The sequence below is a fragment of the Syngnathus acus genome, chromosome 1 (assembly GCF_901709675.1).
Source record: "Syngnathus acus chromosome 1, fSynAcu1.2, whole genome shotgun sequence".
Classification (NCBI taxonomy): domain Eukaryota; kingdom Metazoa; phylum Chordata; class Actinopteri; order Syngnathiformes; family Syngnathidae; genus Syngnathus; species Syngnathus acus.
In genome coordinates, this window is record NC_051087.1 from 7292816 (window position 1) to 7306944 (window position 14129).

Genomic DNA, 14129 nt, shown 5'->3' on the forward strand with positions numbered 1-14129 from the left:
AAAATCCCTCACTTCATGTCCCTTGTTTGCTCTGATCCACTGTTCAGCAAGATTGGAGTGACGCAACTGAAGGAAGAGAGAATTGTGATGAAATGGGCTTTAGTCTGTCCTAGCATTAAGAACAAATCCTAAAATTGGATTGACTGATTCCTTGCTTTATCCGTCGTCCATGACTCTTCACTTGAAACTAAAACAGCACTTCCTTAAAATGAAATCAAATGCAAGTCCTTCCACCCCCAAAAGCGCGTGCACGAGCCTAGACAAAGCGTGTGATAAATAGCCTTTCTCTTTCTCTGCAGTGTAACAAAAGTACATCAATGATACTCGGACCCTCTTCTCACCCCATTGACTCTTTTTCTCTTTACCACAGTTCTGCTCTCATAGATATCACACCACTCTCATTTTCTCACCCTCTCCACCCTATTCCCAGCATCCCCCTCCCTCTACCCCACATGTCTCCTCTTCCTGCAGTCCCTCCCTCGCAAACTACTTGATATTCAGTTCAGGGAGACTGCAAGCAGCGACGCTCTTGCTGGCCATGCTGCTGCTGCAGGACAAGACTTCTTTTTTTTTTTTAATTCATCCTCTACTTTTGCACTGATAACCGAGCATTCCCTCCATTCCTCCTTATACTCTTGAACATATACACTTAAAACCCTTGCCTCTCTTCCAGTACACTTTAACGCTTCCCTTTCTGTGTGTTTGGGTGATGTTTTTAAAGAACGTACCTGCACTATATATCCTACCATACAATTTTCCAGCAATCGTTATGCAAGTGGTGGCCTCTCCATAGAGTGTCTCGAGAGGTTTTCTCGATATTGCAAAGACATGCTGAAATTTACTCATAATAGAGAAGGGCTGTACTCCACATTTTTCAATCACATCAAAAGCCAGAATAGCTTCTTAGAAACACCATCATGTTCAAAGGATGGTTACCAAAAAAAAAAAAAAAAAAAAACGCTTTAAGATTAGGACTGTTTAGCACCTTTTCAAGTGAGACCTTTAGTTAAAGGTACAATGAAATCTTTCGGTATGTTGTCATCATCAGCATGAACTTCTGAAGGAATGCTTGCTTTTTTTCAATATGTCAACATATGTAAATAAGTAGTTCACTGCATGTGTGCATGTTTTTATTAGTACATATATCGTAAAATCATCACAATGATGTACTCACAGATTATTTTACTTGCTGTCAGCTCAACAGTTTACCTTTTTAATTAAAATGATTAACACTCCTGATTCAGGAATGCACCTGAAACAATGTTTGACATGTAAAAAAAATAAAAATAAATGAAATATCAGTCTAGGGCTGAAGGATGGTCATTTCTTACATTGCAGACCCAGAACTGTACTGTATACTTATCGTTCCCTAAACTATTATTTCATACATGCAATGAACATGCTGATAAGCTTCATGCATCTCTACACCAATACCCCGCTTGACCGTAAAGATGCTAATAGCCAACGACAGCCCCGGAGTCTAAACACGAGACTGTGTAATGAGAGGAGTAAGCAAACAGGCATCAGCCATTAAACATACGCAAGTACCAGAAGGCACTCTGGAGCCACCTCAAGCGATGCCATCCCCAACTGCATTAACTCTAAGTGACAGCAGTATTCAAGTCCCAAGCAGCACCGTTGTAGATACTTTAGGCCATCATGTAAAAGAGAGCAGGAAAAAAAAGGTTGCAAATCATTGGATAAGCAACACGAGGCTGAGTTCACTGCATCTGTTGAACTCTTCGGCAATACAAATGCATGTTAGTGGACTAAACCCACGCAATATAAAGAATTATTCCATATATGGGTTGTTGTGTCTTATTCTTCTATTCATCAACTTATTTAAAGTTAATAATATTTATGTTAGCCTTAATATCTGTAGTATATATTTTACACATATTATTCCAGAGGTGACTTATATGACATTCAAGGTCCCCGTGTTTTTCAACATATTAAATGGCAAAACAATAATAAGCACCCATTGCATTGTTTTGCAGTAATCAAACTAGCTGATCCACCGCTGTGCCCTTAATGTCCACTTAATGAGAACAAGTCAAAACAGACCCATCCATGGTGCTACAGTCGAGGGAGCTTGGCGTATCTTAATGAGCATCTAGCTCCCTATTATCTACTGGTAACCTGACCAACATGTTAGCACTATTATCAAACGCCACCCCAGGCTCACACAAACACTTCCTCACCTCCTCGTTATCAGCTCGGCTTGTTTTTAAAGTGTTCCACAGACGGTGTAACCACATTGGACGGTAATTGTAGCTCTCACTCCTGCCTAATTGAATTGACAACGAGCCGGAATTGATATCATTTAACACATTGATCTTAGGAGACAATGAGACAAAATACCCCTTGTCCTCCCCCACCTGTCTTACTGCTTTCCCTCTGATTTAACTGCCCATTTCTTTGATTTGCCATGTTATTGCCGATGAGCTACCAGATTCATCCCGCCCGTCCTGTGTTTTATTGTTTCTCTGCTGTTGTCACTTTATATTGCAATAATTTGTAAGCATAGAGTTGCGGAGACCATTATTGAGTACGCACAAATAAATATTGATCACCTGTTTCTTTTTCACGCTGTAAATGCTCTTATGTGGGCATGATTGTCATTCTTGCTCTCCAATGTAAAGCTTGACTTCAGTTTTTTTTATGACGTGAAAAAAAAAGACAGCAACAAACTGACGTTCTTGCTGTTTTAAACAAAATTGGAGGACACATGCTTTTCAGTGTGTGTATAATGTGTGAGTTGTTTGTCTATATGTGCCCTGTGATTGGTTGGCAACGGGTCCAGGATGTTCCTAGCTGCTTGCCCATTAGTCAGTTGGTTAGGCTCCAGTTGACAGAAGACGCTGATGAGGATAAGTAGCAGATGGATGATTTCAATGAGTAGTGATGCCAGACAACACAAGTTTTTCTGTAGAAATGTGGACAAATGTGTGCAAAATAAAATGTACCACAGAGTAATGTAGACATAGGTTTTGATTCCAGTTTAAGTTGAGACCTTATGTAAAATGTAAGTAAAAATGGAATACAATGATTAGCAAACCTGTTTCAACATGTATATTTGCTGTTTTTTGCAATTTTCTCATTTTTTTAAAATGGATGCAACGCATTCCCAAAAAGTTGAAAAAGTGGAAAAAAGGGGAATTTATGGATTTAACATAATGATCCTATTTTTTTTTATTTTATTTTACAAAACATCACAACTTTACTGAAATGTGTGTTTGTATTAATAATAATAATGATAATAATAATAATACATTTTATTTATAAGGCGCCTTTCAAGGCACTCAGGGTCAGTAAAACAAATATTCCCAGGTCCTTCAACCTTTTCAGCAGCATGCACATATGTTTCCATATGTCTGGGATGCTCTTCATGGGAGACTACATACGTGTTGGGATAAAGAATGTGGGCACTTAAGAAAGGAGGCAGAGAAACATCATTTGGGCACGTGTTAACTGAGAAGAAAATCAGTCATTAACATTTCATTATGTGGTAGTCCAGAACGATTCAATCAGTGTCACTGCATGGGAGACAATAAAATCAACAGCCAACTGTGGTGTCAAGTTTGTAATAGCACATTTGCTTACAGGGGACAGACACCTGAATGGCAGTGGACGAATGCCAACGCAGATAAAAATGTCGACACATAAATGAACATAACATGGGGAGTCTGTTTGTCTGTTCCACTTTATTTGTCACGCACATATGTGTGTCAGCCAAAACTGGTGTACGTATCCTTCAGACCGAGCCAGTGTGACGCATTGCGTAACCTATGATTCACCATTTTGATCTGCCTTGTTTATAATATTTGTGATGGGGAAATTCATGCGTGGTGTTTTTAATTGCTTGTTTCATATTTTCTACCAAATATGAGAACCACATCTTTCCATTCCTCACAATGCTGTAATGATCACAAAGATGTAAAATGAGACTTTAGGCAATTAAAAGAACTTCACATGCCTTCTAAATGCCAGGAGGATGCTGACATAACAAGGGGCAGGTAGTGTATGTCCCCTTTGGCAAGTAGTACTTTGATATGTTAATCTTCTTTACTCAGATGGAATTGTTCACAATTTTGAAAATTTGTGTGGGACATTTAGTAAAAGCGATTGTTTAGCAGTTGGATGCAGTAATGCTCCCAACAGTGATAATATATACAGACTGGCTCTTTTCACATTTTCCCAATTCAATTAAGGTTGTTGATTATGCATTAAATTGTGTGAATACAAAGTGTCCTCAGAGATGTTCCTGTTAAGCTTCTTTTTTTATTATTATTAGAATTTATTTAATTTTTTTGTGCAAACCATCTTCATACAATACAATAGATCTTTATTCAATCCTCTTTGCCAAAAAGACATTATTCTTTTTAAGCACCAGCACAGTGACTAATGTCATGTCCTTTGCTTTGGAATAGACAAGCTCAACTATGCATTCTCATAGCTGCTTGTATGAGTTTGAAGCACATCGAGGCCAAGCACTGAATACCCAATTAAGTTTCTTTCCCGTTTCAATCAATGTGCCGTAATATGTCGCAATAACATAATAAATCCAGATGCAGAGTATCTAAGATAGCATCTTGTGGTTTTGTCACTAATTCTGCAATAGATTTGTTCAAGATGGCTTTGTCTCGGGCGATGTAAGAGACAAATTATTTCTTTACTGCAGTTGCACTTGATGCTTCTAGAGCTAATTCATCAATGGACGATGCTAGGAGGCATACACGTCCCTGCAAAGCCTTATGAGCTTGTGCTCGCCTCCTTGCTACGATTGTTGCCTAGCAACAACACAACTAATTTTGTATGCTGGTATTGCTTTGTCAGAAGATCAGAGTGTGTGTATGTTTTTTTTTTTTTTTAAGATTATTCTGTTGATCATCTCAGTACCCTTTTAACTGAACTGAGAAATTCATGAATTTGATGCAAATCTTTTAAAAATAGAGGTAGAGAAAAGTTAGAATTAAAATCAGTTTCAGATTTGTTCACCATCACAGTTAGAGGATTTGTATATTCTTACCTGTAGTAAATAAGAGCTCTTCCATCACATTTGATATTTGTAGGTCAGAAAAACATTATTTTTTTTTTTTTTTTTAATTTAAACTTGAGAATCAAGAAGGAGCACATTGTGGATGCATGCAAATATTTTCATGACAACAGTTAATATTATAGAGATCATCCTCTCTTTGTATAGCCTACATTCAGAATAGTATTAATATAGTGGCTATACTTATATACATCTTGCAATATTCCCTGAGACTTCCATACATTTCCTTAGATTATTCATTCACTCACAAACTTGTGGGGAATCATCTGCACATGTAGTTGCACGCTCCATCTTCAAGCCACAAGCAACAATTGGCAATGCGAGGAAGCGATCCTTGGGGGGAACTGACAACAGCCAAATTGAATTTTGCCAGATAGGTACAGTTGCTAGGTAACATTGAAAATAGAATCGTGTGTCACGCAGAACTGACAAGTCAGAAGGAGTTCCTTGATGAACTGCATTTTCAAAATGCTCTGCACTGAACATATGCTTAGATAAAATGTTTAAAACAATAACCCTGCATTCATGTTGTTGTTGTTTTGTGATTATTATTTTACAGACTGGCAGAAAAGAGAAAGGAGATCCACTCAACTCAGCTATTGACAAGATGACCAAGAAAACCAGAGACTTACGTCGGCAGGTTTGTGTTATTTACTTGATACTTGACAGCTATTTTTCCTGCAAAATTGCTGAAATAAGTTTGATCAATGGTCAACATTTTAAAACTTCTCAGTCATTTATTGTGATTTTTTTGCAAAACTATGCAGAGACAAATATTTGTAGTTGTAGGCAGTATCTTTAGTTGTCCTACCAGAGATACATATCGTACAACATATCGTATTACTTTGCTTTCAATGGCTTCAAGTTGATCATAAATCACACATAATCCTGCATGTGACTTTTTATCTAAAATAATTTGAGAATTAAAATTATTTTCATGATAATCTGATCCATTATTATTCAGCACTAACTCTATTTTTTCTTGTCAGATTAAAAACATGAACATGGATTAATGAAAATAAACTCACTCACTGCAAATTTCATACATGCAGTTAAAAAAATAAAATGAACATTTCAAATGTTCAACAATGAAATAAATCAAACTGCTGGTCAAAGTTTAACGTTACATTTCCTCCAGCTCTCTTATGAGTTGTGCAAGAGAGGCAACCTTTGAAAACTATTGACGGCCCGTTAGCACAAACGCATTTTAAAAGATTCCATCATGTCGATAAGTCTCTGCCTTTGCAACATTTAAATGGGCACCACCTCTTTGCCAACGCTCAGCGCGATTGATTCTGCAATTTCGTTTCACCGAGCTCCTTTTGTTGTCATATGCAAAACAATGTCAAAAATGATTCTGCTCATGTTGTGTTTTTCTTATCGAGAATTGGCTGCTTGCTTTGTAGAAAATAGTTGCCAGAGGAGTCAGAAAACTGACTGTGTCTTTGTAAACTACTTAATCGCCTCTTTGCACTTACATCGCTTAGACCTATGCCATCTCAAAACATTGAGACAATGTAAAATTAATCGTTTAACATTTTCAATTGCCATAAAAAAATAGTTAACTACTGGAATTACAAAAGCATATGAAAACAAAACAAATTTCAACATCTTTCTTTTACATTGTTTTCAAAATGGGTGTCCACAATTCTCTCCGAACATTATGATATTCCCTTTTGTAAAGGTGATGTCTTACCTGTCTATTTTTTAGTATGTATGCTTTACACCAAGATAAAAAAAAAGAAAAGAAAAATAAACCATGTATTTTTCTTTATTGAAAGGGTAAGACACACTTTGTATATGTGATGGAAGACAAGACAAAGAGAAAGGAGAGCATTTGAACAGCAGATACACTTATACCATGCATTGCATGTCACACTAAACCCGGGCAGTCACCAGAACCATTAATGGGGCAGTTTTCACAGCACCATTTCTGGTCTGGACCAACACTAAAGATTGTGTCACAGTGGTTGCTGATCTATCCAGTTAGGCTCATGCAGTCACCCTCTGGGTATCAAGTTGCTTAGTCATTCCGGCCTCTGATATGACTCAGTATTGGCGGGAGGAATAATTTGTCCCCCCATCCGGTGCCATTCATACAGTGACAGGAAAAAAGGAGGAAAGAATATTGTGTTAAACAGGCAGAGGAAAATGGGATACTGACTCAATGCTGAGTTGAAGTAGTACCACAAAAAAGATGGTGTACATTCTAACATGTAAATATTTTTGTTTGAAAATTTCAGCTTGTTTGCAGGTGAAGTCCTGAGATCGCAACGGAAATTTGTAACGCACATTCAAATTTCTGATTCACTCTGATTTTATGAATTTTGAACATTATGAATAAGGAAAATGAAGACAAATGTGAAAATGACACAGGAAAGGAACGCAGGAGAAGTCATGATTTACCATCGTGAACAAATCCACAGTCCTTATAACGGAGAAACGGAAACACACTGCACCCGTTTTCTAAGAAATTCTATTCAAAAATGCTTCTTTGAGAAAAGGTCACCTCATATTTGAACTGAACGTCAAGGTTCCATCCTCCCCTTCACAGACATTTACAGTTTGCTCTTGAACCAAACTTTGGTGTCATGCTAGATTCTCTCTACTTGCACAGAAGAGTTGCGACCTTGTCCTCTGCAACTTTTGAAGACCAGGGGATTATTCCAGATGGGAAACTATAACTCCCTTCCTCCCATGGGGGGCATTTGATGAGGCTGTCTGACTAGCTGGCAGGTGGTACTCATTTTAAAGAGGATGTTCCATTGACTCCAGAGTTGACTTGACAGAATGGGTGCAAAGCACCCATATAGGCATTACAAAGAGCTTTGATATTGTAATACACCACATCAGGTGTCATTTTGCCTTCCCGAAGTACGGGGCCCTTTCATTGGGGAGGAGCACACCTGCTGTATGGGCATTTCAAGCCTTTCTGCCGCTTTTGTTAAAAGGCGGGATCAATTAATGAGCAGACAAGCATAAATGACAGTTTGCATTCGTAAAATGAAAGCAGGCTGGAGCAAACATGCCTTATGACAGCAGCAATGTGCAGCGTTGTGTTATCTGGTGTTCAGTGGTGAATACAAAAGAATACTAAGCATTTTTTAGCCCACTGTAGACTGTGCACGTCAACCTTGTACGCTCCGCTGCCAAATACATGTCTTCAGAATGAAATATAGCTTCATACATTTCCAAACATGGCAGCAAGATGGAATACTGGCAAACAATCCAAAGGGTACCTCTAGCCCAAAGTCATCTTGGATAAGCTCCTGCTCATCTGCCACTCTAATAAGAACAAACCTGTTGGAAACACTTTTTGTCTTGAAAGTGGCTTGCTCTATTTGTCAATGCAAGGTTCGCGGTTGAACAAATATTGGATGCCGTTTAAAGGGGTCTCCTGAAATTGATGACTTTGTAGGTATGAGAATTCTGCCTGGCACCTGCAAGAATAAATAAATAAATTTGAGATTGGATGGATGGATGGATGGATGGATGGATGGATGGATGGATGGATGGATGGATGGATGGATGGATGGATGGATGGATGGATGGATGGATGGATGGATGGATGGATGGACGGACTGATCCATTTATCCATTTAGATATCCAAACCCTGTATAAATATGTATTCTATTGTATTTTAATAACAAAGTTTAACTCGCTCTTTTATCCTACCATTCTCAAATTCGCATGAAAACAAATCTTTTAGCACCAGGAAAGAATGTTGGCAATTAGTTTTCTTATTTTGCTCAATATTTTAGACGTTCAAGGCCAGCGCATATGCTGCACTTAGCACATCCACTGTGGTATTTGTTGGCTTCTTAGAGGACAAAAAGAATGAAGATTAAGTGAAAGTGAAGTAAAATTGTTTTTACAATCCTTGTGCACTTGTGAATTGAATCAGTTCCATTTTATTTTTGAATATTATTCATAAAATGTTTGTGCTGGGTGTACGCCACAGCTTGCCCAAAGCCAGCTGTATTGGGCCCCAACTCAACCAGTTTGTTGAATGAAAATTATACTTATAAGATTGCATGATCATTAAAACTTTAATTTAATCTTAATCGTAATTTAAATTTAATTGTGATGAGATAACCCCTCTTTGGTTGTTCTTAACATCCCTTTCAGTGCCAGTGTTCTACTGAGCAAAATGATGCTGCCCAGAGGAGCTCTACATGGATGTAATGTGGCTTCAATTTCCCTTTACTGAGGTTATTTTGTTTTCTCAGTTTGGGAACTTGTTGATACTGAATCATCAATGATTCTGTTGGTAGCAGTACACACAGTGTTTGCCTCATTTGATTGAAGTGATGCAATGATCACACAATCAATATAGTTCTCACTCATCTACTCGAATAGTACGTATGCCCTTCCCAAGTTTCTGTATTATATTTGTATGCACTGCGTTAAAGTAAACACTTGACGTTCACACTTTGCAAGTATGATATTTCACCTAAATACTAAAATGTGATGTGCTAGAATATTTTAAGCTGTCAGGGCTGGTGAGAGATTTGCAGTCAGGAAGAGTTGATGACTTAGCTTGGACTGCTGTTGGCGGTGTAGCAAAATATATAACTAATATAAGTCACTTTTTAAGCCTGAACTTTGATTTTGTATTCCAAACTGCAACTGTAATCATAAATGCAAGTGCACAAGAGGGCAAGTTATGTTCCTCGAGGTGAAACGAGTGTGTGTGATATCTCCGGCCGCATGTATGGACAAGGGCACATTTGTAGCATGGCAAAGAGTGAGCATTCAAAATGGAGTGCTGCTTTAATTGGTATGCATTTAGCAAGCAAGCTGAATAAGTTGTTTGAAATGAGCCATGTGTTTTAGTTCTTATCATTCTGTGTGTAATGAATGCATCTGTCAAGTCATCTCTGTGGGCCCTATTTGACTGATGGCTAATTCTAGGATTCCCCATGGCACAACAGCATCACATGTTGTCTGGCTCCCTTTTCTTGCTCTCCTCAATGGGATGTTGAAATCATTTCCATTTTTGCCATTAGTTTGTTGATTGGTGCATCTGTTCCTAATTGTTATGGGTTATAGAGTTAAGGCAAAACAGCTGCCATAGTCCACAAATTCAAGATTTAGTGTTTTTTTGTTTTTTTTTGTTCTCTCGAAGTTTGTTTGTTTGTTTGTTTGTTTGTTTGTTTGTTTTTTACAGTGGAGGCTACGAGCTACTACTGGTCTAAAGTTCAAAGAAAAAAAGCAAGCCCCCCTCACCCCCCAAGTATATCTTGTCCAAGTATGTTGTACTTGTCATATTGTGCTGACAGTACATTACACTACCTTCCATTTAACTTTGTTTTGTACTTTTTTTCCGAGGATGATAAACTTCTAAACGGCTGAAATCCATTCTGTGAATTATTGCCTATACACCTTCCATTGTTTTGATCAGACGCGTGACAGCGAGGTAACGCGGCCTATGTTTATTAGACTGTCGGTGATCAATTATTCAGCCTTAGTCATTTTTTTTTCTCTTCTCGTCTTTCATGCCAAACGCACTGATAGATATCTTCTGTGAGAGTTATTACTTGATTTTTGATTTGCTCAGGCTGTTTCTTCTCAGCCGTGACTCCAGCCCTTCATGCTGTGATTGCTTTTGACATTTTAATAAGAACTGTTCCTGTGCTGACCCCAAGGTATCCGACACGATGTGTTGTGAATCACAAGAACAGTCAACACAAAGCAAAGTGCAACTGTAAACAGTTAGAAATCTTGATATCCGTGTTTCTTCACTTGTCAATTTATTTTACTTTCCTGAAGATGGAATTGAGTTGAATGACCCCAAGCTCTCGGTCTAAAAATGTCTTCTTTTGCTAATTGCCATATTAACAATATTAATATTAAAATATAAATTACAACTACCGTAATTTTCGGACTATAAGTCGCGGTTTTTTTCATAGTTTGGGTGGGGGGGCGACTTATACTCAGGAGCGATTTATATACATATATATGTTTTTTTCACTTTTTTGGGCATTTTATGGCTGGTGCGACTTATACTCCGGTGCGACTTATAGTCCGAAAATTACGGTATATATATTGAGAAACGTCTCACTGACTACAATAGTAACGAATAATATTTTCTCTTTCCACAGTTTCTTTTCAGCAAAAAGTTTCTTTCATCTTCAGAGCTCAAGGATCACTTGTCAATATGCTACATACTTTGCCGATGTCCTTCAAAAATATTGTTAATATTTTTTAGCTTCTTCCACCTTTACAACATGTGTGATCTCTTGTGATTAACCTTAGCTTTGTGTTGCTTCTTGAAAGCTGCAGCATACACAACACATATAAGACCAGATGTCTGGTTTAGAGCTAGGCGGATAAGGTATCTCACATTCAGAACATGCCCAAGATGTTATTGTGGTTATTTTGCAGGCCCCAAATGTCCTCTGATAGCCAGGCCTGGCTTTGTGTTTGTTGATATGAATCTGTCTAAATCACACATTACTGTTGTAGAACCACTCTTGAAAATAATTAAACTTAGTCATCCAGGCTCATTGAACAAGTCCACTAGAAAGTGAGAGGCTAGCTTGCCAGCAAGTAATTGTAGCGTCGACCCAAGCACAAAGACTGAACTTTCTCTTCAGCCTTCTGCCTCATGGTTGTTTTTCAATGCCTCTGCTGGATTTCCAATCTTCACAAGCACTGTGTTGCGAATGTATTTTTGCTAGAATGAGTTAATTATTCACTTATTCTTCATACAATTTAAAGGATCTCTGTGGTTACATTTAATCATCCCTGAGTATGCTGCAAAACTAGAATTTGGTGTGAACCATTCCTTGGCGATTGTAAAAGTATGAAATCTAATGCCCAAAATAATTCCTGTGTCAAGCATGTAATTTATTTCTCAGAATTGGTTACAGCTAAAACTGATCTATTTTGTACATTTATTGCAATAATAGGACTGGCAAGCTAAAAGCAGAGGGAACAAACTGGGGATATTGCACATTTTCCGCCCTAAATCCCAGAATAATAATGCCGCACCTTTGCCTTCTGCAAAAATGGTGTAGAGATTGTGCAGCAAATGTGAGATTTATATCTGCCCTCATTTCACATCTCTACCGCCAGATAACTGGATAGCAATGATGCATAACCGCAGTGATGCAGTGAAACATACGCAACATTCACCATTCCAATGAGCCAAAGAATATAAACCATCGTGTTCTGTACCTGGCATTGCGGCTCTTTAAATCACTGATCCGGGATTATACCATTCTTGATAAAGTGGTGCTTAGATAGTACATTACATTGGCTTCAGGTTGTTTACAGTTTGAGCAGCCATGTCATGTCCACTAGAGGAACCTTAATCTAGTCTCACCAGAGGTCCTAATGACGGATTATCTGGTTTTAAAGACCTTCTACTTTGTTGTCTCCCCCCCTTGTGAGATTAAAATAAACACATTTTTAATTTTTCTAGGTGACATGCAATTTTTTTTTTTTTACTATCTTATCACCATAATCATGTTTACTCTAACTCAGCTCTATATTTCCCAATGACCAGTTCTCATCGTAACGCTTATTAGACAGTTTCTTGCAAATGTTTTAAGGCCCCAGTAATAAGATGTTTGTGGTTTAGTCATTTTGTCATTTGGTAGAACACAGAAAGCCAAACTATGTCCATTTCTTTGTCAGTTAATGACTACTTGCTGGTGGATGGATGATACTGATACAGTTCGATCGATGCCATAGTTACTCAAATGGTGAAAATAATTATGTGTCTCTGCATTTTATTTACCGTGTCAACATGACAGTTGTGAAAAACATCATTAAATATAGTCGTGAGCTATACAACACATTCCCATGGAGTGAAAGTTCAAGTATGATGTGAAATTACATTTTCCGTAACCATTCCAAACAATTATTTAAAATGCCTTAAAAAAAATCAATCGATTTGTCACTCACGATTGAGTATATAATATGCACTGTACATACGTATGTGTGAAGCAAACTCCTGTTTTTGGTTTTCTCTTTTCTTGTGTGTCTTATATGAGTAAGCCCACCCCTCTGTAAGATAAAGCACCTGTGTGTCATGCTTTCTGTACTGTTCCCTCAAGCATCCCATCAGACATCCCAGTGAGTAGTACCACAAGGGTCCATTTACTTTCTCATGAAACTACCAGTCCCTTGCCACTTGGCTCCAAAATGATTCTATAAACAAAGATAAAAGTTGCAGTGTCTCACCCTCGTAAAAAAGCCTTATGGGGAAAATTACGCCTTGTAAGCAATCTGCACTTCGTCCAAAAAGGAGTTACCTTCCACTTTTTCATTTCTTTCTTTCACTCTCTCTCCCCCCCTCTCTCGCACTCGTCTTCTTGATCATTCCAGTATAAACTTAATGAATGAATATTGTGAACTATTTGACCCACTCCCCTCACTCCATCTGTATTCTATTCCAGTTGAGAAAGGCAGTGATGGACCACATCTCAGACTCATTTCTGGAGACCAACGTCCCTCTGTTGGTGCTCATCGAAGCGGCCAAGAGTGGAAATGAGAAGGAGGTCAAGGAGTATGCCCAGGTGTTCCGTGAACATGCCAACAAGCTTGTGGAGGTCAGTCATAAATTATACATGTGCATACGTTCTCTCTATCTCCCCTTCACACACACACACAATAGCACACACACATTCGTATTCACCAGGAGCTATAGCATGTGCAAATATAGAATCAAGCTGGTCAGGGCATTTGAGACACAATTACAATTTTAACCGACGGAAGGCAATTCAAACAAGACCCATTGAAAAAGAACGAAAAGAAACCGAAGAAACTGACATGTATTAAGTGATGCATGGAGAGGCTGCTGCCAATTTGGCAAACTTTGCATTGCTTTGATAACCAGAATAAAGCTACTGCTTTCACGGGAGCCTGCAGTGATGAAATGATTGCAAATGTGAACTTGAATAGACTTCATGCCACATACAGGTAAGTGTTGTGTAACTGCAGAGATCACTCTCACCTACATCTTTTGCCATTTGTCCTTCTTTATCAAATATAACATGGTCATGATAATAATGCGGCATGTGACTAACTTTGATTGTTGTTGAGAAGCAGAAAATATCTACAT

At 38.1% G+C, this 14129-nt stretch overlaps 1 protein-coding gene across 3 annotated transcripts in view; it reads left to right on the forward strand.

Moving 5' to 3' along the window:
• The window catches only part of ctnna2 (catenin (cadherin-associated protein), alpha 2), a 148022-nt gene that overhangs the window by 83366 nt on the left and 50527 nt on the right, over positions 1–14129 (forward strand). For 2 of the 3 annotated variants that reach the window (XM_037246207.1, XM_037246298.1), the window contains exons 8-9: positions 5616–5696; positions 13465–13617. In XM_037246207.1, the coding sequence (XP_037102102.1) occupies positions 5616–5696; positions 13465–13617 (234 nt within the window). Of the gene's footprint in view, positions 1–3934; positions 3937–5615; positions 5697–13464; positions 13618–14129 lie in introns of all 3 variants that reach the window. The other variant, XM_037246379.1, reaches the window with a different exon arrangement.